The sequence below is a fragment of the Pleuronectes platessa genome, chromosome 16, assembly GCF_947347685.1.
Source record: "Pleuronectes platessa chromosome 16, fPlePla1.1, whole genome shotgun sequence".
NCBI lineage: Eukaryota > Metazoa > Chordata > Actinopteri > Pleuronectiformes > Pleuronectidae > Pleuronectes > Pleuronectes platessa.
Genome location: NC_070641.1, coordinates 13717711 through 13743819, shown reverse-complemented (window position 1 = coordinate 13743819; position 26109 = coordinate 13717711). Strand labels below are relative to the sequence as shown.

At 44.2% G+C, this 26109-nt stretch overlaps 5 protein-coding genes across 5 annotated transcripts; 2 read left to right on the top strand and 3 right to left on the bottom strand.

Annotated features, from left to right (window-relative positions):
- The first annotated feature begins 84 nt into the window (after window positions 1-84).
- Window positions 85-7221, top strand: slc27a1a (solute carrier family 27 member 1a). Its single transcript, XM_053443246.1, has 13 exons — window positions 85-560; window positions 1898-2065; window positions 2163-2557; window positions 3151-3318; window positions 3924-3993; window positions 4076-4167; window positions 4261-4370; window positions 4458-4667; window positions 4750-4876; window positions 5207-5344; window positions 5634-5798; window positions 5939-6085; window positions 6189-7221. The coding sequence occupies exons 2-13, from the start codon at window positions 1899-1901 to the stop codon at window positions 6344-6346; spliced, it is 1947 nt and encodes a 648-aa protein (XP_053299221.1). The 5' UTR covers window positions 85-560; window position 1898; the 3' UTR covers window positions 6347-7221.
- On the bottom strand, window positions 6275-10950 carry trim35-13 (tripartite motif containing 35-13). Its single transcript, XM_053443247.1, has 6 exons — window positions 9489-10950; window positions 8589-8684; window positions 8261-8491; window positions 8141-8163; window positions 7934-8052; window positions 6275-7843 (listed from the first exon to the last, which is right to left on the bottom strand). The coding sequence occupies exons 1-6, from the start codon at window positions 9888-9890 to the stop codon at window positions 7305-7307; spliced, it is 1410 nt and encodes a 469-aa protein (XP_053299222.1). The 5' UTR covers window positions 9891-10950; the 3' UTR covers window positions 6275-7304.
- Window positions 10951-13176: 2226 nt separating this feature from the next.
- vac14 (vac14 homolog (S. cerevisiae)) lies at window positions 13177-16590 on the bottom strand. The gene has a single exon (XM_053443243.1). The coding sequence runs from the start codon at window positions 16451-16453 to the stop codon at window positions 14081-14083; it is 2373 nt and encodes a 790-aa protein (XP_053299218.1). The 5' UTR covers window positions 16454-16590; the 3' UTR covers window positions 13177-14080.
- Window positions 16591-16616: 26 nt separating this feature from the next.
- On the top strand, window positions 16617-19659 carry LOC128458423 (zinc finger protein 2). Its single transcript, XM_053443248.1, has 4 exons — window positions 16617-17032; window positions 17419-17537; window positions 18246-18339; window positions 18426-19659. The coding sequence occupies exons 1-4, from the start codon at window positions 16756-16758 to the stop codon at window positions 19259-19261; spliced, it is 1326 nt and encodes a 441-aa protein (XP_053299223.1). The 5' UTR covers window positions 16617-16755; the 3' UTR covers window positions 19262-19659.
- si:dkey-210j14.3 (zinc finger protein 510) lies at window positions 19420-22440 on the bottom strand. The gene is made up of 3 exons (XM_053443250.1): window positions 21583-22440; window positions 21357-21462; window positions 19420-21275 (listed from the first exon to the last, which is right to left on the bottom strand). Exons 1-3 carry the CDS (start codon window positions 21778-21780, stop codon window positions 20662-20664), a joined length of 918 nt encoding a protein of 305 aa, XP_053299225.1. The 5' UTR covers window positions 21781-22440; the 3' UTR covers window positions 19420-20661.
- Window positions 22441-26109: the final 3669 nt, after the last annotated feature.

The window sequence follows — 26109 nt, the reverse complement described above, 5'->3', positions numbered from 1 at the left end:
GTATTGTCCAATCGAAAAATGAGACCGGCTTAAGAGGCGTCGAGGTGAACCAATGGCGAAGCTGCTAGAGGACTCTCACTGCCGGGATGGGCGGTCCTTCTCTGACAGAGCCTCACTTCAACATGGAGTAGAGAGAACATCCCGATGCTCCCAGCAGCTCACTCCTCTCACTCCCAGCTCGGCCAGTCCCGCTACCCGAGCACTAACTACACACTCCAGCCCACAGACAGCCGGCAGGAGTCTCCCAGCGTCGGTAGGTCACTCTTCTAAACGAAGCGTCCTTTTCTAAAACGGCTCAACAACAACAACACCCGCGCTGATTAGCATCGCACTGTGAAAAGTGCTCCTACGGTTATTTAAGTACCGGTCGGTGTGAAGTGGTCACGTCGGAGCTGTGTCCTCACCGGCCCCCCCACTTCCCCCCTACCCCGGCAAGCGGAGGACGAGCCCGGTACTTGTCGGTGCCCACGGGGAGGGGAAACCAACTTGAAGAACAAGTTGTGAGGAGCGTCGAGGTCAGTGGGTGAAGGGTGACATCGCCTCGGTGCATCCACTTGGAGGTAAGTCGAGGTTGTGTGATCGATGCTAGGAACCTGCACTTAACTCATGTGTATTCACCCTGGTGTTAACTAACATACGTAGTGCTTTACACAATACACACACACACACACACACACACACACACACACACACACACACACACACACACACACACACACACAGAGAAAGTATAGCAAAAGATAAGTTTGTTTTCAAACAAGTAGCATCAGTCCGAAATTCCAGATGAATCCGATGAACAAGTGCTTACAATATCTTTATATTCTATAGACAATAAAAACAATATTTGGAAATACATGCATGATATACAAGTGTAAGGAATCACAGGGTAACTCACAAAAGGGTTCGATACAATGATAATATGATAAATTGGAAGGAAATCATTTTACGATACATCATGATAAGAGGAAAACAAAATGGAGCTAAAGAGGTGAAAAGCAAGATTTATGTATTGACTGCAATTTGTTCTGAGTTTCACAGAGTTTTGACGCAAACTCGTATAGAACAATGTGTAAAGAGGCGGATAAAGTTTTATCCTATTGCCTCTTACGTCTTTAAGTAACTTGTAATTTGTAAAATCCAATGTAAAATAGATCTGTTCAAGTAGGGGCTCTGATGTAGCATGAGCAAATTTGTGTCAATTGGACAATGTTGCAACAACTACATCTTCACACTGATCAGTAAGTGGCGCTATGACCCTGAGGAAATAATGACACATAGTTGTTCAGGCCTGGACTCTGATCATGAGACAGAAGTTTGGTGGTGATAGGACAATGCACAGGGGAGTAACGACAACATCGTCTCCTTCGGCGAAGGATGATCCTTCGCCGTACCTCAATGTTTACACGGTTTGAGGAAAAGTCCCAATTCTGAAAGAGAGAGAGAGATATGTCACCTTTGAAAGACACTGTCACTTCAGGAGTGGAGTTGTATGTTGATGACACCCATCTCCATAAGAAGTTGATAGTAAGTAAAAATGTGGAAAAATAGCCAATATGGCCACTAAAGTCAAAATGGCGGGCTTCCTGTTCCTTTAATCCATTTGGGCATTCAACCTTTTTTGTTTGTCTGGTCATGATACACCCTGAATAATCCTTACAATTTCAATAGGGCCTCCCACTGTCTCCTACTGTTCGGTGCTCTGGCCCTAAATATTCATAAACTGTAAAAAAAAAAAAAAGTCAGATCTTTTATTTAGACATATTTAAATAAAATATTGATCTTCTAGGTTCAAGAGAAGTAAAAGTGAAACTTTTCTTTTGCAATGCATATACATAGTGAAACCCATCACTTTTCCTCAAAGCTCATCTTTTCTTATTTCCTCTTCCTTCCTGACAAGAATGCACAATGCAGCAAGTGTCTCAGCCTCTCTGGGGTCGATGGGACTGTTGCGTCTCTTTGGGGTGTCCTGGCCCTGGAGTCTCGCGGCAGGACTCGGGGTATACCTGGGCACCAGAAGCTGGAAATACTTCTATGTTGCAGCTCGCACCGCCAAGCGAGACCTCATGTAAGTTGGATGTGAGCATTTCTGATGCTTGTGTTCTGGTGTACATCCTCACTCAACCTCATTTCCCCTGATCTCTCTCCCCTCTGGCCCTCAACAGCGGCCTGTATGTGCTGTTCAGGGTGAAGCTGTCTCTGTGGCGCTACATGCGAAATGGAGCCAACATTCCTTCCATCTTCGCACAGACAGTGAAACGTTACCCAAACAAACCAGCACTGATATACGAGGCGACGGGCGAAACGTGGACCTTCACCCAGCTTGACGAACAGTGCAACGCGGTGGCCCACTGGGCCAGAGGTCAGGGGTGGGTCTCCGGAGACGTGGTGGCCCTCTTCATGGAAAGCAGGCCGCTGCAGGTGGCACTTTGGCTGGGCTTGGCCAAGGTCGGGGTGGAAGCTGCACTCATCAACTTCAACCTGCGCAATGACTCCCTCGTGCACTGTATCGGGGTGTCGGGGTCACGGGCTATTGTGTTCGGAGCTGAACTTGCAGATGGTAAGAATGTGTTCGGGCAGGAAAAGCCGATCCTGGCGTTTTGTATTTAGTTTTACATTTTTCATAAGTGGCAGCGTTTATTCTAAGCTGTTGTATTACACTATGATAACATAATATCACTTTACCACTTGTGACTATATTGCTGCTAGAGGCCAAAGTAAAACATTGATCAACCTCAGGGGAAATCTCATGTTTTGTGGAACATCATGTGAGGTGCTCAACATTTCTCTCCGTGGTGTCACACTGTTAATATTCCGTCTCTGTGTGGACCACACACTGTGATGGTTACTGTCTCAGACTTATCATTCAGTCAGAACATGCTCATCAGTGATCACAGTGCTCGTGAAGCTCTTTCTGCATCATCATTTTGTGAAGTCGGTTAACCTTTGCTTCACAACACAAACACTTCCCTTTTTGTCTTTATAGTCTCTGGTCACTAAGATGTAGCCGTACTATTAATCAGTTTCCAGGATTGGACATGGCTTCAGAATGTGTTTTGATTATTTTACCAAAATTATTAGATATGTGTTTACAGTTTGTATTTATGAAAACTACCTAACCCTGACTGACGCTCTCTCCTCTCCCTCTTTTAGCCATGTTGGAAGTCAGTTCCTCAATCTCCCAGTCTATGGTACGGTTTTCTACTGGAGACCTCAGTGCAGAACATGCAGCCTCTCTGGGTGCTCAACCTCTGGACCCAAATTTAGCCTCTGCATCCCGACATGCTCCAACACCTTGTGTTCCCCCTAAAGGCATGAGCGGTGAGTACCTTATCTCCTTACTGAATGTGAAACGTAATATCTATGCTAATGAGTAGTTTCATTTTACATAACCCTCTTCAAACAGAGTCCAAATCCTGTTTGGTTGATAACTTTTTTAATTTTTTGCACTATTCTGAATTCCCAGGGATATGCAGTGCACTAATTCATTTTTTTTTGTTGTCAAATTTCTGATGTGAAATTGCTTCCCAGTAATTATTTAACTCAAACCTGGGGACGTGAATGCTTGACTGTGCAGAACTTTAAGAGATATGAGTCATCTTTAATTCAGGACAGATAATGACGGTTTTTTCTGGACAGCAAAATCTGTCTGGAGGAGGGTATCAAGTATGATTGGTTAAGATGTGGGCCGTCTGAATAACAATGATACATCTGTCTCAAATTAACCAACATATGGTATAAGTCAGCATTCAGGTTGTGAGTCTTAGATATCTTCTACTTAACTGCTCAAATGTCTGTATTGCCATGAAAATCTTTTGTTTCCGACTTTATTTTCTGTTCTGTCTTTCTACGGGTTCATCAGTGAATAAAAAGCTGTGACGATTCCAGTTTGTAAATTGAATCCTCTGATGCGTTCTCTTCTGCAGACCGTCTGTTTTATATCTACACCTCTGGCACCACGGGACTCCCCAAGGCCGCCATTGTGGTACACAGTCGGTACGTTTTCTTGAACATCTACTCAAAAAGAACAACACCCTCCACAGTTGTCATGATATGTGTTTGTTTGTTCCCATGACAGTTACTACAGAATCGCTGCTTTTGGATATTTTGCTTTCCGCATGCGCCATGATGACATAATCTATGACTGCCTGCCTCTCTATCACTCAGCAGGTGAGTCATGACAGCCTCCAGATCTTATGAATACGGTTTCCCCCCCCCCTTAGTGTTTCCATCACTGACGTGTGAGCTTTCTCTTCTTGCCAGGTAACATCATGGGGGTCGGGCAGTGTCTGATCCATGGCCTCACTGTGGTGGTGAAAAAGAAATTCTCTGCCAGTCGTTTCTGGGAAGATTGCATCAAATACAACTGCACGGTGAGAGTGATATTTTATGAGTTCAACAATTATAAAACACAATTTTTTACCTCCGCCACAATAACAAGTCTACTTCCCCTTTTTTAGGTGGTGCAGTATATCGGGGAAATCTGCCGCTACCTCCTGTCTCAGCCGGAGCGGCCGTCGGAAAAGGGCCACAGAGTGCGGCTGGCGGTGGGGAATGGGTTGCGCCCGAGTGTGTGGGAGGCCTTCACAGAACGCTTCAGGGTGGCGCAGATTGGCGAGTTCTACGGAGCGACGGAGTGCAACTGCAGCATTGCCAACATGGACGGCAAGGTCAGCCATCTCCGTGTTAACTTATGTGCTCACTGATCAAATGTGCAGTGGATCAGAGTTAAATTAATTTCTGTCCTGCCAGGTGGGAGCCTGTGGATTCAACAGTCGCATTCTCCCCAATGTGTACCCCATCCGTCTGGTGAGGGTGGACGAGGACAGCATGGAGCTAATTCGAGACAGCCGGGGCCTCTGTGTGTCTTGCCGCCCTGGTAACTAATACAATGATGCCTTTGCTGGATGTAGTATGTTATTGTTAAAGGAGACATTTTATGCTTTGGTAGTTTTTTTTCTGTTTTAGTGTTTATGTGTATGGGTCTGTAAATTTACAAAAACAAGTGTTTGAGACAGAGGCTGAAAAGAGGAGCTGCAGCAAAGGACAGTATGAGTGATGTGTTTTCTGAACATTAGAGCATGTAAAAAAAGATTAATTACCCAAATTAAAATTATACGCCTAATTATATATAAAGAAAGTATAAAATGTCTCCTTCTCTTGAGTTGGTCCTCTGAAGCACTCTGTTAAACTCCTCCTTGTCTTGCAGGGGAGCCGGGGCTTCTGGTGGGTCGCATCAACCAGCAGGACCCATTACGAAGATTTGATGGTTACGCCAATCAGGATGCTACCAAGAAGAAGATAGCTCACAATGTGTTCAAGAAAAACGACTCTGCATATTTATCAGGTTGCCAATTCTTCATAATATTCCTCAAAATGTATCTTTTATATTGGAGCAATATATATGTAATATTCCATTATAACACTGAACATACAGTTACTTGCTGTTTGCATTTTTTCTTTTTAAATGCAAAGAGTCTTAAAATGTTGGAGATAAAGATATTTATAGCTCCTAGATGTTGAAACTTGAAAATTGATGCAACGTTAGATGGCTTCCTTTGTCAGTGTGAGTAATATTATGAGTACTAGTTTATGATTGTGGACTGGACATAGTCTTACTCGTATGTCTGTCTTAGGTGACGTGCTGGTGATGGATGACATGGGATACATGTACTTCCGAGACCGCGGCGGAGACACATTCCGCTGGCGGGGAGAAAATGTCTCCACCACTGAGGTGGAGGGCATACTCAGTAGTCTTCTGGGTCAGACTGATGTGGCAGTGTATGGTGCAGCCGTGCCAGGTCATTGTTAACTTTGTTTTTTTGTGTGTTTTAGCTTTTTATTGAGAACATAAATGTCTTTTACCTTTTGTCACATTGATTTTGACTCTACGCACTACTTGGTAACCATTTATCTCCACGTCTCTTATTCATTATTATAGGTGTGGAGGGTAAAGCAGGCATGGCTGCCATTGCAGATGCTACAGGGAGTTTTGACTGCAATGATTTCTTGCAGCAAGTCCAGCGTGCTCTTCCTCCATATGCTCGACCCGTGTTCCTGCGAATCTCCCCAAATGTAGACACCACAGGTAAACTGTCCCATATCCCTTCTGAGTCCATAAAGCGACCAACCATCACTGATGATTTCATATCAATGAATCGCAATCCGTCCATCTCCACATTCCTGCATAGGTACATTCAAAATTCAGAAGACCAGGCTGCAGAGGGAGGGATACGACCCACGTCTCACAACTGACCAGATCTACTTTTTGAACGCCAGAGCTGCGCGTTATGAGGCTGTTGATGAGGAGCTGTACAATGCGATAGCGGAGGGAAGAATGTCTCTATGACGGGTCGGCCACAGCAGGGCAGTGAAGGTGCCTTGGGGAGACAGACGGTGGAGAGATGGAGAATAACAGGCATCGGCTGGTGTGGGGATCAGTCAGACCTGCCTGGATTTTAACTGCTCATGGAAGTTGACAGAACTACTTACATAGAGAGAGAACTGTTACAGATGAAGTTTTAACACTGTATGAGGACAGGGCACAATGTGAGGGCATTTATTTCCTTTAATAACTTTTTAAAAAATGTTAAAAGAACACCTCAAAAAGCCTTTGAGCCTCACCAGTCATAGAATGGGTGTCTCCCATAACCCATTTGACATAGGAGCATGTTACAATAACATGATTAGGACTGCACGGGTAGCGTCAAGTCAAACTCTGTTACAGGGTATTTTACCAATGTTTGGAATATGCTGCAAGTTTATTTCTGTGTAGGTTTAGGCAACACTTGAGAGTGAAGATACTTACGGCCATGTGTTTGGATGAAACTCAAAAGACCAGACTTCAACATGCTGTACACTAGGCAACTAAATCCAACACTAACCATAGAGTCTTTTTAATGCAATGGAAAACTAATCTCAATATGATATTTGAGCCTCTGAACAACACTGGCTTGGGTTAGTAAATACACGTACTGTATGTGCCTTATATGAAACTCCACACCTGTTTCATGTTTTTCTTGGAAAAGGGTTCAAAAGAAATTGGAAAAAAAATCACAGTAGTTAATGTGCCATGCAAACTCGAGTCACACAGTTACTCTTATATTATGTAATAAATCTTATCAATGTAGTAATATATGAGTGGTAGAGATTGTGACACTGTTTACAAGTTCAAATCATTCAGACTACATTTGTTTTAACGCAAATTAAAATATTTTAAACATTTCTTTGTTTCAGTCGTTCATTTGAGGTGCGGTTACAGATTTCATGTGCTGTAAACTGTGATCATCTCCTTCAATAACGCTGAATTAATAGTCTGTTGACACGGATATCCTGGTGTGTAGGACTCTCAGTGGATGCTCTTTGCAGGCACTGCAAAAGTAGGGAAAGGCCCTGGGTGTGATGACATCCATGAATGTGTAGAGAGGCGTCCTCTCTCCAGGGTCGTAAAAGGACACCTTGCCTCGGTCCATGTCTAAAACCACTTTTATTACTCCCGGCTTCTTCGTCATGGTCAGCGGCTCCCATGGTGCCGTGCAGGCCTTGTGCTCTCCGTTGCGAAAGCGAATAGTCCAGAACCCCTCCGCTGGTGTCAGCACGTGCTTCCCCTTCCTGTCGATGGAGTCGCTGGCGATTCCCACCACCCAGTAGGTGTTGTCCTTCACCTCCACCTCCCAGGTGTGGCGTCCAGAGGTGTAGCCCTCAGCGGCCAGCATCTCAGCACTGATGTCAAAGCGTTCGGGGTTGTCTGGCAGCTTGAAGATCTGGGTAGAGTTCTGCACCACTGTGAGATTTTCCGAGAGGATGAAGCAGCTTGCTGCTGTGTTGGGATCCAGAATCACAGGGTCTGTAGAGAGAGCAGAAGAAGTAGAAGTTACTAATATGGCAAGGAAAGAGCTGACTAAGAACACACAACCTTATTGTTTGAGGAACTCACTGTATCTAACTATACTCTTCATCTTCTCCCACACTTTGTACTTCAGTGAGCCCAAGTGCTTGGCCACATCAATCAGAGCATCAGAAATCCGTTGTGGGTCAAGGGAATTCCGCCAGGTTCTGAAAAAAAATCGTCAGCAGTCAGTTGTTGTCATTTTCTTCAGAAAGAAAAGGTTTAAACCAGATATTCGATGGTGATAACCCTTACCTCCTTACGGTCTCCTTGTAATTCTAAAAACAAAGTGAACAAACTTCATGAATCCTTGTGCCCGTGAATGTCAAGTTAAGATTTGTCACAGCAAAGATCTGGAGCATCTGTTTTATCTACCTTAAGAAATGCGATGTCGTGACATTTCATCTCCTGCTCCACTAATCTGATGGTGTTGGAGAGAGACGTCATTTCATTGTTCATCTCCTCGATTCTCTGGTTTAGGATCAGCTTCTTCTGAGCCTCCTCAGCCTTCAGAGAGGAAAGTCTCGCAGCCTCCTGGTCCCTCAGGAAACACTGGAGGGCTTCAAATTCTTCTCGGATCTGAGTTTCAGTGTGTTCGGCCTGGTTCTGCAAAGAGACATGATCGATGGGTAATCACCACCTTCACACTGACGCTCTCTGCGTGGCCCTTAGTAACATTTGGTGCTGATGGGACTCAAAGTACCTTCACGTGTTCGGCCATCTCCTCGCAGACCACTTTCGCCTTCTTGTACAGCTGCAACTTGTCTTTCAGAGGCACCAGGGCACTCTTCAGTTCCTCCTGCAAAGTCAGTTACATGGCATTGACACTTAAAAACAAGGTCAGCATGGCAGGTGGCCATGCTGTAGGAACAATGTGGGGCTTTCAGCTGCCACATACTCTTCCACGACAGCATTCCATGTAACAGCGGCATCGAGGCAAACGACAAATCATCGCTGAAGGATCTAATGCCCTTCTCACATAAACAAAATCGAGGCTCGTGCAGCTTAGAGTCCAGGTATGGACACAGAAGGACAATGTTTACTCAAGGTGTCCCCGTTTGTGAGGACCGCAGGAGTAGAAGGAATGTCGCATCAAAGAAACCTTGTGGGAGTCGAGTTTCAGTCCTCTCGGGACCCCGGCAGTAACGACAAACCAAAAATATAAACCTAAAATTAGAAAGTTAATGAACCCGGCCAAACACCTTGGCCCATATCAGCATTTCAGGCTTAGAGAAGCATAAAGGTAGTAATTAATCAAGTTAAATAGACAGAAAGCAACACATTTCCTCAATTTTGGAAAGGTGTAATTTATAAAAGTGTCACCTCTGTTCTTGTGTTCATGGATAGATACTAGGAATTTATTTGTGAATTTGCAGAAAAAGTTAAAAGCAAAGGTTCTCATTTCTATTTTAAGGCTCACTCACACTATTGTTGACCTTAGATACAAGTCCTTCACATTTAGCAAAGTGACATATCTCAATGATAATATAATCATCATAATAGTTGGTAATGCCAGGTTTCCAAAGTAGCTGATGTTGGTTAACAATGTACTGCCAAGGTGAAATATTGTGGAGAACACCCATGAGACTTTCACATTGCCTACCTTACAGTCATGAGCACCTTCCCCGATGGGGTAAAGCCTGTGTCCGGCGTGTGCAGCTGCCTTCACGCACACCCCACAGATCGGCTCCAAATCCTCCAAACAGAACATGGAGAGCTTCTCCCCATGTTCTTTACAAGCCTCTGGGTCGTTCTTCCTGCTGTCCTCCTTGAACGACTCACAGGCCTTCTCCAGCACCGAGCTCACCACTATTTGTTCCATGGAGGAACGGCGCCAGCACAGAGGACAGTAGTGTGAATCCCCAGCGCCTTGTGTGTCCCAGCTGCCTTTCAGACAGGCTTTACAGAATCGGTGCCTGCAATTGAGCACCACTGGCTTGCTGAGAATATGACCACAGATCGGACAGGAAAGGTCATCCTGCCGATGAGCACTTCTGCTGGCCATACTCACTCACAGTGTTTGGATGGCAAGGCATGGAACACAGGCCCCTCCCATGGCTCTGCACAGCTTCCTCATTTTACCCACAGAAATAAGTGTTAATGCTTTAGCTCCTCGAGTCATATCCCCTGTTGTGATGCTTTGTTGAGCATGCACATTGCTCATTCTCAAATTAACACTGCAGCTCAGAATAAAACAAACTGGCGTCACATGCAAGGGACTCTTTATCTGTGAAATATTAGCTTGGATAACCTGAGCATGACAGAGGAGAGCCAGGTGACAGCAGAAGATTTGCACTCAGGAGGGACTTTAGATTTGAATTATGCCACAAACACCTCTGAGTTATTTGAGAAGACTGTTGAAACAGCCTGTCACAGTGTTATAAAAACTCTGCAGAGAAACAGCCTCTAAAATAGGAGTCGGGGTGGACATATAAATAGACAGACCTGGACTGAAGTTATGCGAGTAGAGAAATATCCTCCTGCTGACGAGTGGGACATTTATTTTCACAGATACGTTCAGTTACGAGCAACAGCTTTTTAAGAACTGACGCATTGGTTATTTTTAAAACATGACGCCAAAACTCCCGCAAAAACTCTGAACGCAGCTGACATTTCTCCGGCAGCTCACCGCTGTCTTTTTTTCTCTACAAAGCAGGATATTCCAACAGTAGCATTGTGAAGATTCCTTTGTCAATTTCCGAAGTATTTAACAGTTCGCTGACCTTGTTTGTCCTGTAATCCAGGACGTTGTTGTGGGACTCCGATTACCAGAATAAATGCAGCATCAAAAATAGACCAAGAGCGTAGAGAGAGATAAGAGCCAAGCAGAATATGATCCTGCCACAGGGAAACACTGTGTAGACCCGTGGTGCTTGAACTCTGGGGTTTAATACACTGTATGACACGTATTAAATCACACGGACAGGAATGTTACTGCTGTGTGTTGTATCGGTCAAACACACATTAGCTCATTGAGGATTTGTCCTATACATTTATTACAGCCCGCTTATTTAGAAATCATTATTCTAAAAGGATTTCTAAATAGACCTTCTTAAACATAATATCATATAATATGGCAATGTAACAAAAAAATTGCAAAAAAGTGAAGATGATAGAAGACCGAAAAATCCGTTGCCTTATAATATCGTCTGATTCTAGCATTTCACAGACATGTCATGATATTACATTTACATTTGTAAATATGCAGATAGGAAAACGTTTATTTTACAAAATAGACAACGCAGAAAAGAGATGAGCCTTTTTGTTAATATTTTATGCAAGAATGATCATTTCTCACTTTAAGATCTATAAATTTGGTTGCAGTACGGTAATCTCTTATAATGTATGATTACATTTTCAAATATCAAGCCTCAAACTCATGTCTTAACATCTGACTAAATATAGCCATTTTTTTTTAAATATGTATAAAATGGCATTAGAAATTCAAGATAATAAATATTATTTTAATGGTTATTACTTTTTTTCTTTTTTTAAATAGTAATTCCATTGATAAGCTTTATGTTCTGGTGACAAAGTCATTGTGGTTTTAGTTGTTTTAATAAACATGGTTTAATGTTATTTATTTTTGGTGAATCGCTTTTTAAACCTTTATACATAACCGACATTTGTTGAACATGCAGCAGTCGATTCCAACTTGTTGAGATGAAATTAATTGGGGAAAGACATCTGGATGCTGTGTGTGAGTCTGCGTGTGTGTGAGTCTGCGTGTGTGTATGTGCGTGTGTGTATGTGCGTGTGTAGACAGGCATCTCATTGAGATACAGAAGCAAACAGGGATAATGAGCAACTGAGAGTCGAATCATCTACAGTGCAGATCCCCTGGGGAGGAGCAGGGACTCCTCGGGAAACAGATGTTTTCTAAAGCTGTTTCTGCAAAAAACTAAAGTTTCTTGGGTAGAAGTTTTAATTTCCAACAAATTCTGATAATGATAGCACCTAAGAATATAACCATTATCCAGTAAATCATACAAACCTTAATCTGGTCCTCAATGTGTTCTGACTTTGTGGATTAATTTGTCTAGATCAACATATTATCAGGAAATACGCTCCACACTTTAAAAATGAGAAATAAACATTAAACCTTAACGGCATTTTCATTCAACTTACCTTACGTTCCTTGACTGTGTCCTTTATGGGAAACGTGCTGTGATTCATGTAGCAGTGATCCATGAAAGACTCCAGATCAGCAGCACAGAGGGGAAACTGGGGTTTTCCATGTGCTTCAGATCATTTCTTTGGAAATCCAAGACTCTCAGTACAATCTTCATCACCATGTTGTTTCCAGAGCTGCTCCAAACAAGAGTTAAAAAATCCTTTGAGGTGCAAAAGTAGTTTAGAAAAGCAAACGAGCTATTGATGCAGCACAGGACCTCTTGACTAATAGGATCTCGACCAGGGACTAAGACCTATATTAACCATGGACAGTATGTTCCATGGGTGTTCAGCAACATATGGGCCGGCAGCCGATGAGTGATGACGAGAGAGACCCAGCTCCTCTGGTTTCACCACAGCTCAGCTCATTTCAGACCAAGGGTTTCAACTGGAGAGGAGACGACAAACTTTCACGAAAAGTAAATCCCATAGGCCAGATGTGGAAGAGAGATATATCGTAGCTGTATCGTATAATGAGCTATTTTACTATGCAGCAGTGAGCTCTACAATATTAGCTCACATTGAGGCGTTTAATCTGTATGTGAAATCATTTATCTGACGTCACGTGTTTGCATATTAAGTTCAGTTTTCAAAGCTTTGACTTCAACTTCTTTCATTTCCAATTATGTAAAAACAATGATACAGAAACACTGTTGAATTTGATTTTTATATATTTTTATAATCAGTATAGTTACAATTTTACATTTACTGCAGTGATTTGTTTTTAAGGACTAGGAAACATTTAAACAGGTGAAAGATCATATTTCTTTACAATTAAATATGTACAAGCAAACTTTTTAAGGACTGTTGCTTGAATACAACCATTCCTTCGCTTCAATAAAGTCTAGTGTTTAACATTTAATCACAGCCCAAACCTAAACAAAATGATCAAAATGCGATTACACATTTAAACGCAAAGTAAGACTGACTCAATTTCAAGCCCGGTGTACAATTAGCAACATCTCTAATATAATCAAGTGCAAAATATTGATTTAAAACATTTTCAAGAAGGCTTCAGGTTCTAACCGAAGAAAAGGAAGTGGTTTCTTCTTTTCCTCCCTCAACCATCATTTATAAATACACAGGTTTTGTGTTATATATGGACATGGAAAAGGAAGTATGATTTCAAACATGTGGTCCACTTTAATAATTTCCACACAAAAATGACAGAAGTGCGATTTTTTCTTTTTAAGGAATGCAAGACAAACAGACACTGCACAAACAACAGACCGATACAAATCCGCTGAAGATTATGTAAGAACGCGAAAGTGAAATAAAAGCTTCGGAAGTGTGTCAAGTCAAGTTTCTGATTAACTGCAATAACAAAGAAATGACAAAAGGTTAAACAGTGCGGGTCTATCCAGAGTTTATACCAGCATATCAGTCACCCACAGCTTCCAGAGGTCACCTCGGTCGAGCCGGGTGCAGACTTCTTTCCTGGCTGTCATGAGATTAAGGCAACAAAGAGTTCACGCTCTATTTGTACTGCTCAGAAGGAAACACCGTGAAAATACTGTGGTTCACGTGGACAGCAGATGAAACAAGTGTAATATTTAACACTGGCATGCGCGACTGTTTCGGTTGAAATACTGTCAATATTTCATTTATGCTGGAAAAAAGAGCCTGGGCAGCTGACGGAGCAGGATGATAACTCGGGATATGACCACATCCTCACCACCACTGGTTGTGATGCAGGCGATTTTATGCACATTCTTTGAGTCTTCACATTAAGTACAACCTGACGAGTATTAAATCTGTTCCTTGTTTTAAATGTATCTTGCTTATGTTACATAATCTTTCCCTCTTTACAAGCAGAAACATTTTCAAACATAAGAGATGTTTAGTGAAAATGTACTGTAGATCCAGTGCTTCTCTGATAAGACAGTTTTTAAATTGTACTCACTTAATACTTTTTGGCTTCATTAGCATCTTTCAGTACAACTTGATATATGTCCTAACATAATTTCCTTTCCCGTTCTCTTACTGTTCTCAATGACCTGAGGTCGCTATGGCACAATGACTTCAAATCAGCTTCCTGTCCGGGTGGTCAGAGGCACGTCTAGAGCGCTGGTGTCGCACCTCCAGATGTTTGCTCTGGACGCGGTCAAAATGCTGGAGCAGCTCGTTGTAATCCATCTTAGTGTGGGAGGCACGTTTGGAGGCCGTTTGTTGTTTAGAGTCCATGTACCTGGACTCGTCCACAGTCCTCATGAGCTCTGGGTTAGGGACGCAGCGCAGGCGGTGGGAGAGCAGCTGGAAGGCCTGGCTCTGTGGCAGCAGCATCAGCAGACCGTACAGCGCCTTGATCAGGTAAGGGTTGTTCTCCACATCCAGCAGCTGCAGCCGCAGGTAGGTGAAAATGGGGCTTTCTATGAGCTGCACAAGTTTGTCCACCTCCATCAGGAAGTCTACCGTCACTTCTAGATCTCCAAACTTCTGGATGAGGTCATAGGCGTGTTTGTAGTTCTGTGTGAGGAAGCAGAGCGACACAGTGGCCACCGGGTTGTGGCACCACGAACGATAGAGGCAGCAAAACAGAGCGCAGCTCTCCTGGGTGCGCAGGTCTTTCAGCTGGTTGCGTAACTGGAAGAGCTCGGCAGAGGTGAGCAGGATGGTGTTGAGTGTCTGAACCATAGTGGAGGCAAACTTGAGGTCCTCCTCCTTCAACAAGATGTCAGCCATGGAGTGGAAGATGTTCTCCGCATGAAGCAGCAAACACAGCTGCCTGATGATGAAAGCTCCTCGGTTCTCGAGAAGCTTCCTCTCTTGACTCAAGCGTTTCAGGAGGTTGATCATGAACTTGTAAAAATAGGAGTTCATACTGGGAGTGGAGGGGGAGGAGTCCACGGCTTTGGAGCCCGTGCTGTGCTGCTGTCCAGGTTTGGCACCGTCCGGGACCTTGAGCACCAGTTTGCTGTCGGTGCCGTCGCAGGCGCCTGATTGGTCCGTTTGGCCGGCGGGAGATGATGCAATCTCAGCTAAAACCTCCAGATCTTTCAGGATCACCTCATCAGACTCATCAGACAGTGTTTTCAGCAGCATGGGAAACAAGCTGTCTGTGTGGCGGAACATTTTGCGCGGCGTCTTGATGTAGAGGTGGTAGAGCCACTTGAGCACGGCGATACGGGTCATCATGCCAGTGGAGGAGTCGTGGAGGTGACGGTCCAACACCTGAACAATCCCATCCAGGTCCAGTGACACCTGAGGCCGGTCGGCACTCGCTGGAGCAAAGAAGCTGATGTTACTGAAACCAACAGATTCTTGGGACGCATTCAGCATATCATTGCTGTCTGCCTCCGTCTTGGGCTGTCCGTCTTCCCTGGCCGGCGACTCCATGCTTCCACTTTTCTCCTCCTCCTCATCCTCATCATCCTCGGCGGTCACCAGCTTCATCAGACTGTGGTTACAGGCGCTGGCCGCTTCTTTGGTGTTCTTCTTCCTGTCATCGTAGGACAGGCAGGGCAGCACTGCAGTGAGGATGCCAGAGGTGTAGGGGAGCACCACTCTGCCCGCGAGCTGGATAAACTCTCTCATCCAGGTCATAGCCGTGAGCTGGATCAGGTCGTTTGTGAGTTTGGTCTCATCGGCGACCTGGCAGTGGATGACCAAGATGTTGGCCATCTCTGCAAATTTCACGCTGGACGGCGTCTTTTTGATCTCCTTCAGAAACTCCCCCAGCACCACCTCACACGTCCTGCGGATCTCCTTGCTGTTGTCTCCCAGGATCTGGAAGAGCCCGTCCAGGATTTCGGGGAGGTAGTCCAGCAGGTTGATATCTGGCACCGTCTCCAGGACGTGGATCCAGGAGATGATGAACTGCCTGGCATACTGGTTGTTGGAGTAGATCCTCTCCCTCAGCAGCGGGACGAACGCCACCAGGTCAAACTTGTTGCTCTCCGTCACTATGTCCTTCAGCAGTCGGTCCAGAAGCTCTGATCCGCTCTTCACATTGGGATCCGGATCTGCTGCGAGCTTGCTTAGGCCATCGAAGAGCAGGTTGAAGTGGGGCAGCACGGCCCCCCGGGCCACTTTGACTATGTTATAGAGGGCCTCGCAAGCATAGTAGCGCAGGCGGCTGTCTGAGTCATTGAAGCACGTGAGCACCGGCTCGATGAGCTCCTTCAGATACAGACCCGAGTCCTTACCGAGCGCGATGGAGCAGGCGGCCAGTCCGATCAGACCCCCCTTGCGGCTGTGGGGGTGCTGCGAGAGGGCGAACTCCGACGCCAGGATCTGGATGACATGTCGGATCTGTGTGGAGTTGTTCTGAGCCACGAACTCCCGGACCAGCTTCTCGATCTCCAAGGCGGCGACTTTCCTCTTCTCGTACAGTTTGTCGTTCAGAGCCCGCACGATGTTGGGCGTCAGCGGAGCGAAGTCCTTCTCCGGGTTCATGATGGCGGCGGCGGCGGTCACACTGTTAACCTGCTATGATAGGAGACGGAGCTGTTAACATTTACCGAACATCTAACGGAGAGGCGACATCTGTTTCAATGGCCAAACCAGGAAGTTTTGTAATACGACGCAGCTGACCGGTGGCATCCGCCGGACGTACGTCACGGTTGCTACATGTATCTGGGTCCCTCTTCGCGGGGGAACCGTTAGCTCCAGCCAGCTTACGTGGCAACGGCTATTGTGCGTTTTAATTTTTAAGCCAACCAGCTATTTATCATAATACAATATAATCCGTCGCAGCTATGGCGAGCCGCCTCCGCCTTCACTCTCAGCTCTGCTCCATCATGGAGACGATGGCCAGGTCTGCCCTGAGTCAGATCAGCAACCTGGTGGACGAGGACTCGGCCGAGCTGCAGCTCGAAGTGTCCCGGCTCCTGTTCGCCAATTCCGCGCTGGCGGAGAAAGTCAATCGGCTGGAGAGCGAGCTGTGCACCGTGAGAAGCGACACCCCCAACTCGTGCAAAAGTCCCCGCACCGTGGGCGTTCAGACTGTCCGCCACAGTGATGGAGAGCCTCAGGGTAACTGTTATCTTCCACTAACTCAGGTTGGGTCCTTGTACCTTGCCAGCAAGTGATCCTCCGTCAGTAAGTGGTCTATATTGAGTGGAAAAGTAACTTATAAGAGTTTTGCTGCACTTTAAGTTCATTTAAACTTCAGGGAATGGAGGGAAATAATGCAGAATCATTTCGATACTTGCTTTATAATGAATAAATGTACATAACCTATCTGGAAATCATGCTGAAAATGAGAGTCAAATAAAAGGTGAGAGGAAGATGATAAAAAACACAGTAAACTAATAAACGGGACAATAACGCTTTGAGATCAGCTGCTGAAGGACGAACACTTTTTGGCACCTGTTTTGCTTCGATGTGAACTGGTGTGTCTTCTCTGTTTGACTTCTCAGAGCCTGGGTGCCCCACCATAGAAGCGATCTTTGGGAAAGACTGGTGCATGAGCCTGTGGAAAGACAGAGACCCGTATCACCCGGACACAGTCACAGACTCACCACAGACTTGTGATAAGGTACGAGTAATAAACAACTCTGTTAAAAAAATGCAGGCTTTAAAAGTCCATGTATAGATATAACACTTTACCAATGCCAGCATGGTTGATGCTTATTTTATAGTATACTAGTAATACACATTTGCCAGCTAAAGGCAGCACACTTATTAATGACAATGGAGGATTTGTTATGCATCTAAACACAACACAAACGTCACACTGAGTGCTGCAGCTTTAGCTACATCCTCAAACTTTGTTTTATCCTCTCAAAGGTTCAGTGTGTATGATTTAGGTGATATCTATTGGCAGAAATTGAATATAAAATAATCCTAGTGATGTTTTTCACTTTCATCTAAATTCTACAAATTGTTGTTTTCTTTACCCTAGAATGGGCCCTTTATATTTAGGTCCTATATATTTACATTGGTAGCAGATCCTCCAAGGAGCCCGTCATGTTCTTTACAGAAGCCCCAACTGGACAAACTAAACACCTTTTGAGTTTTTATGACAACCGAAGGCTACCACTGGTTCTCTTTCATGTTTGGAAGAGGAGGGTGAGGTGAGGGTTGTTCAGCTGCAACGTGACACTTCACCACTAGATGTCACTTGATTCTACACACTGACCCTCTCATTATTGACCTGACCTGATTAATCATTTCAACTCTCATCACAGAAATTGTTGCCGTAATAAATTACAGTTGAACACCTGGACTTTTTCTCTACTGACAGTCTGTGGGAGCGATATCTGGCCAAATTACAAAAAGTGATGATTCTGTGGAGGGTGCTGTCAGCAGCTGCCAGCAGGAAACGCTGAGTACAGAGGGTGAGACTGTTCAGTGTTGGCACTAAGGAGCACACACACACGATGAGATGATTTGTCAGCGTTTGTTTTTGTGTATTTTTATGCAGCAAAACATGAAGAAAGTACAGCTGTAGAACCGGAGCCGCTGTCTTTGGGTTACGCGGCTGATGGCAGCACTTGCACGCTGTCAATTGATCGGGAAGGAGAACCGGTCGAGTCTGCAGCTGCTATCGAAAAACCTTCCATTTCCAACAACGACACAAAGGAAGCCTTCAGCACTTATATCATTCCAATCGAAGACGACGACGATGTACAGTTTGTTCAAGAAGGTCAGCAGGAGCCTCTGCCTATGAACGCTGCTGCAAGTGGGCCCGGCAACAACAAGCTGCAGATAATACCAACTGACAACACTGAAAACAGCACGGCTGTGGAAAAAAATTCACAAGAAAACCTAACTGTGCTTAATGTAGCAACTGTCGGAGCTCCAAACAAACAAAAATTCACATGCAGAATATGCAGCGGGACATTTTACCACAAGGGCACTCTAACGACCCACATGAAATCACACAAGTCCAACTTCTGTAGCATTTGTAAGCAGCATTTCCATCACAAGACCAAGTTCAAGTCGCACACCTGCGTGCCTCCACATTCTTCTAAGACGGCCAGCAACTTTTGCCACTTGTGCGGGAAGAGCTTTAGAAACCCATCGGCTCTGAGGATTCACTTTGTGGTCCACACAGGAGAGAAACCCCACACGTGCAGCTTTTGCGGAAAGGGGTTCACCCAGAAAGGCAATCTAAAATATCACCTACGCCTCCACTCTGGAGAGACACAGTTCCGCTGCGGTAAATGTGGAAAGACATTCACGCAAAAGGCAAGCCTCAACGATCATATTATGGCACACGAATATCCTAAGGTCGTGGGAGACACGTCTGTAGCTTGAAGACATCTTTAGAACTTGGCTGAAACCTGTCAGTGACTGATTGCCCTTCTACTTTTATTTATTTAAATGCAGAATAGTGCTGCTCACATTGACATTAGGGTAGTTGATGTCATGTTTAGTAGCAGGAGTGTGGAACAATGTTCTATATCATACTCGTTTGTTTTTATTTACCCTTTTTTCGCCGCTCAGTGTCTTAGTGGTTCTTTCTATCTTTACAATAAAGAACAGTCACAGTTGTTCGCTTTGAGATGCAAATGTTTATTGATAGAACTCTTCTTTTATAGTATTTTTGCCTTGAATATAATCTTCAACTTTGGCAGTTTGGAGGGCTTTGAAGGGGGCATGCAGGTGTGAGTGAAATAAAAAAAAAGACATCCCTCTTGGGTTCAGAGAATTCATTTAGTGTGTCAGCGTGGTGTGTTCTGAGGGAATCCTATCCAGAGTCATACCCAAGATCAACTAATTGCTCTGTCCAAAGGAAGACGGCTCTGAAGAGGATCTTTCAATGGAAAGAACAGAGTAAAATATAATTTCTTGGTTAACATTTAAAAGACTGTACATTGACAACACTTGTCTCTCCACAATAATGACACAGCCATACAAACACATTTCAGAACAGCAACACCTCTCAGACCGGAACAATGAATACAAATCTTAAAAATATGTGACCAACACAGAACATTTCATGTTATTCAAAGCAATCGGCTTACCTACTCTCTCCACTGATAAATGCCAATAAATGAAGCGTGGCATGTAGTGAATACAAAGCAGAGTTGAGGCATGGGCAATGAAGCAAACTGAGGAAGTTGTTTTACTCCAACCTTGTTGTGAAGAGGTAGTTTTAAAGGTTTATGCTACATGTGTGCAAACTGAGCACTTGTCCAAAGCTATTTTGGCATCAACAGAGGCCTGTTGTGGTCTGATGGACAGTTTAACACTGAGGTATATATGTATATGTAACACATATCGCAAGTCATAAGACCACATGCATGGGCAAAATGGGAAATATTTTTTGACCAGATAATGTGTCTCATCTAAGCTGATAAGCATTTTGTAAAATTGACCTTAAAACGATTTGACGAGGAGATCGTTTAAATTGACAACAACCCCCCGGACCAAGATCCCACCAAATCAAATGATACACTAAAAGGGATACATATTATCTATACCCTCATTTTGCTGCGGCAGGATTTCCTATAAAAGTAAAACTAAAAACACCAAACAAGCTACAATTTACAGCAGCCCTGTTGACCACACAGGCTTTTTGTATTTAAAATGGGGTATTTGAAATCTCCCTTTATACATACTGGCACATGCTGAACCACTGTGAGAACAACCGAAAGCACCGCTCATCACAGTTAGACATCTTACCAAAACAGCCACGTGGTTTGTCTGACAGGTCAAGTGAAACACTGGTGGTGATTTAAGCCGTACTTGTACGCATAACACTTCCCACAATCCACACAACTGTAAGGCTTTTCACCGGTGTGTGTCCGAAGATGTATGTTCAGGGAGCTTTTCTGGGAGAAGCTCTTGCCACAGTTTGGGCAGCTGTACGGCTTCTCCCCCGAGTGCACGCGCTGGTGCAGTTTCAGGTAGGTTTTCTGGGCGAATCGCTTCCCGCACACGGAGCAGCTGAACGGCTTCTCGCCGGAGTGGCGCCTGATGTGGACTTTTAAACTGCTTAAGTAGTTGAACAGTTTCCCACAGAATAAGCACTCGAACCGTTTTGTTGACTTTAATTGCTTCGGCTGAATCATGAGTTCTTTCGTTGCGTTCATGTGGATGTCGTTGGTATAGTTGGAGTATTCGGCGGTGGCTGAGGGAGGATTTGTGTTGTCGGCCAGAGTGCTCATTGTCGCGTCATCTATTAACTTGTCCATGATTGTCGGATGCGTGCGTAGCAGTGTTTGACTGTCGGCCGTCATGGGAAAGTTGTTTAATTCCCCCGGGTGAAGCTCCAGCTCATCGACAGACCTATGAAGCAAGGCGTCCTCCTCGAACATCCCGGCGACTGTTAAATGAGAGTAAATGTGGATTACATCACAGAACTTCAGGGATTACAATTATTTGTTTTGTTCCTTTATTATCTTACTTTTTCTGCTATCTGTGAATGTCATCTGCTGACCGATGGGATGATCATCGTATATCTCCTCCTTGACAAAGATGGTATCAGGCTCTCTCTCCGTCAGGTCTATTGCCTGCCAGTGAGACAGGTGAACAAACAGCTTTCTAAATAAAAGTAACTCGATCATTTCAGTTCACCAAGAAAGAGTAGATCATTAAAAAATTGAAAACCAGTTACTAAATGGTTTACTAACCGGTACTCCCATGCTTGTCATAGCAGCAGGCTCCATTGTTTCTTTTCTGTGAGAGGGGAGTTTCTCTTCTCTCCAAAAGTCCATACACCAGTCCTTCCCAAAAACTCCATCGATGGCCGGAGCAGGTTGCTGATGTTCTGGGGGATGAAGCAGATGTGAACTTGAGATCTCACAATGGAAATACACGTTTTTACACATTCAGAGATGTGTTAAGACTAAATGTGAAGGGCTACGAATGAAGATCAACATCAAGTTTTTTATTGCATGGTAATTTTGGTGTTAATAATCAATTTGATGTTGTCAACATGGGGGGGAGGGGTGAAATGTCATGATTGACAGCTGAGACTGACTGTTGATTGGTCACCACCACAACTCGATTCCCCCCACTCACTTGTTCCCACACTCTTAATTTTAGCTGCATTTGTGGATAGTGGGAGGAAGGGGAGGCGCGTCATCCATCTTTATATACATGTCTATACATATCTAGGGTGCGAGCTCACACCACAACTGTCATCAGACAACTTATTATTTTTAAATAAACTAGTTACTAGAAAAATTACTTAGGCTAAATCCAAACACCACAGCATCAGCAGCCTTTAAACTATTGTCCCTACATGGATCATATCTGTTTGAGGCCACACCATCTCCTGTGGTCACCCACGCCCCCCTGCAGTGGTTCATTCCCCCATGTTGAGAACACAAACAGCTTCACAAACATCCTCCAGAAAACCACCAAACAATAGAAACTTAACATTAAACCAGTGGATCTTCATTCACAGGGCTGTTGTACCAGACTCCCTTAGCTTTAGCCTGCTGTGCTTCATATAACATGGAGCGGCTAGCTATAGCCTGTCTAACACAAACTGTCGGCTGACACCTCAACCGCTGGAGCGAGCCTGAGGAGCAACTGTGTCCGGGGTCTGTGCCCGTCCTGACCTGCGGGGAGCCGGCGGCTGACGCTGTGCACATGGGCGGGGAAGGTCTGCGCCTCCCTCGCAGCTCTCAGCTGAACCTCCAGCAAGTAGCACCGCTTCTTCAGCGCCTCGTTCTCCGTCTTGTGCAGCGTTATCTCGGTGTGAAGGACGGAGGAGCACTCGTCCGCCAGGTTGCTTATCTCCACCAGAGCCGCCTTGGTCACTCTGTCCAGGATGACGGCGAGCTGCGTCCGAAAGCTCCGGTTCGTGGTGTCGCACATCATCTCGACGGAGTAACGGAATATTTCGAAACTGCTTTTATTTGGGGAGAAAAATGTCCCAGCGCAGCGACGCTCATCCGTGGTCCAATATGTTATAGCTTTACCGCGAGGGATTGTGGGAAATCTATAAATTGCGTTGCAATATTAACGAGGAGCACTTGAAGGCAGCACAGCGTAGAGGCAGGGCAGTTGCATTCATATAACACGTTGTATACAGGGGAGGCTCCTGGTACAGGCGACTTAGGAGGTTGTCTAGGGCGCAAAATGCCGAGAGGGCGTCACAAGAGACTGATTTATCATGCCGTGACACATGCAATGTAAAACAATACATTAACGTCGCACCATCATCGTCTAACCCCGGTTAGCGGTGCATATTTCCAAATGATAGCAGTTTTATAAAGTAGTTCAGTTTAGTTTACAAAAAAAAAAAAAAAAAAAAAAAATATATATATATATATATATATATATATATATATATATATATATATATATAAAAAACTAAATATAAAAAATTAAATCAAATTAATTAAATAAATACAAATTAAATATAAAAAATTTAAAAAAAATGGCGAAAAAAAACTGCGCGCGCACATCCTGCGCAGAAGCCTACTGCACACATCCTGCGCAGAAGCCCATTGCGCACGCAGTTTTTTTGTTGTTGTTTTTTTTCATTTAATTAAAATTTAATTTTGTCCTGTTTTTATATTTAATTAATTTAAATTTACATAGTGTAAGCTATTTTTCAATTAATAGGTGATTGAATTCTGCCAATTTTAAGAGTTCAGTATATTGTCAGTATGAAGATGGGAGAGAGTGGGGATTGAACCCGAGTCCTTCTTGTTGCAGAACAACCGCTCTACCGACTAGGCCACACCGCCTGCTGACTCTCGCAAGGAACTAAGCACACTAACAAGATGGACAAATGATCGTGCGTGTCCGTGTCATTCTATATGCTGTTGTTGATACACACTTCAGAGAATATATTTTCCACTTTTCCACATATATTTGACAACCTTGCTTAAAAGTTACTTTTATATTTTTGGATTTTAGATACTGGATTGGTTCCTCTGCACTCCAGCTGTTTTCCTGAATGAGCTTTGCTAATGAAAGAATACTGCATAGCAGTATTCTTTGAGAGTTGAGAGTTTCCTTTGGTACTCTGTGTGCAACAAGCATACTGTGTCAGGGTGAAAATTTAAATTAATTCCAGTGCATACAGTACAAGCGACACAAAAGTTTTGTACTAACAGGAGAAAACTTCCTTCAAAGAACACAATATTGATGATGGTTACACAGCTGTAGCGATGGTAGATACTTGTGTATTCAAAACAAATGAGCTGTTAAAAGACCTACCTCGTACATAACTAACCGTCAAGTAGATAAACTACAGGTCTATTAGAAGAATTTAGATAAACCGTTAATATTAGAAGAAGAGAATTTCCTTCTCCAACAGAGAAACTGTCTCTGTTTACACCTTAATCCTAATGTAGCGGTTGTGTACTCTCTCGTTGCGTTGTGTGATTGAGACCACGATGGAACCATTGGCAGCCAGCCGTTTATTCTGGTGGAATATTTAACATGGGAAATGCTCTTTGAGAACCCTCACAATGGCAGCCTCTCCCAGCCGGGATATACACAGACTGAGCATTTACATGAAAATAAATATCACATTAAACAAATGACTCACAAAATATTTGAATGGGCGTTTGGTGACATACCTGGTGGAATATTTAACATGGGAAATGCTCTTTGAGAACCCTCACAATGGCAGCCTAACATGGGAGAAAGACAAGCTGAAGTACACTTTCATGTCGAAGTCGACGCTAGCTAAGTAGCTACGACCAAAGCTAATGGTAGCCAAGCTAGCGATCCTAAGACTAAAGTCCATTTAAAAGTAATTACAGATTCCAAGCAACACAATATATATGTACAAGCAACCAAGTATTAATACAGTATTATGTACATTTAGACTCCCGTAATACATCGCCAAAGTGTGGATTCATGTTTAACTGCTCTGACTACCTACCTCTCCCAGCCGGGATATACACAGACTGAGGAGAGGAGGCAGCAATGTAAAATAAAACCCCCGCATTCCGCTAGAGGGAGCTCTAGCACTCCAACCAAGGCTCCCACTACCACAGCCAGCGCAAGGATCTCGCTGGCAATGGCAAGTGGGAAGCATTAACCCTGCTACATTCCCCTCTACTGATTTCCACTTGCCCATCCAAAGAACAACCATACAAGTGCTGTGAGAACCCCTGAAACAAACCAAATCAGGCACAGTAAACAACATACAAATACACAGTGAATAACAAAACAAAAATTCAGTACTGTTCATACTACAGATATCAAGCATTCCAGTCATTGACCATCCCTGAAGAATTAGAATGAGGAAGGCTGCAAAGCCTCCCAACACCCATAGGAAAACATGCCCGTCTACATGTTAGGCTACCTGATACCTCATAATTCACACAGTACAGTCGACAACCAACTGGACCCACAACATTCTATGTCACACAGGTCCCTGCACCATTCAGAGCTTTACCCCTTCTGAGGAAGAAAGGAAAAACAACCAAAAAAAAAAAACCCGCACTTTAATATACACAAAAATAAATAAATAAAATAAAATAAATAAAATCAAAAAAAAAAAAAAAAAAAATTCAAAATCCATAAACCTTAGAACCCAGCAAAAACTCTCTGGTGCATATTTTGGATGAGCCTGACCACAGGTCTAATAATCCTCCCACCTCTAGATCTCACACCTAGCATTATATCACTGCCAGCAGTATCGGGCTGAGGATACTGTACCCTGTCTACAGTCAGGGAACCTTCAACAGAAGACTGCAAAACAGGTGCTGACACAGGGTTAAGTCGCAAGTCAGTCTGGTCCGAAGGACAGTCAACGTCAGCCGTCAAGTCAGGTGGAACTGTCCAATCGTCTGCATCCCCAGGTAAGTCACAGGAGGTAGTCTGGGCCGGAGGGTCAACATCCTCCTCCAGGTCAAGAGGTGCATCACAAGAGACAGTCCGAACAGGTCCGTCAGCCAACAAGGCATCCAGCGGATCTCCATTAGAGTCTGGGAGTCGTGAGATCCAAGAAACAGTCCTGTCCTCTGAATCACTATCAGGCAGGACGGCAGAACCCACATCACCATCCGGAAAGGAATCATCTGTAGCAAAGTCACTCACACAGGAACCGTCATTTTCGGACCCAGGTGGGATAGGCAAGAAGTTGACAGGCATTATCAAATTTCTATGAACCACCTTCTCTCGATCCGTTGTACAGTTCTTGATCCTGAAGGTGTGTGTGTTTTCGTGTTTCTCCACAACAG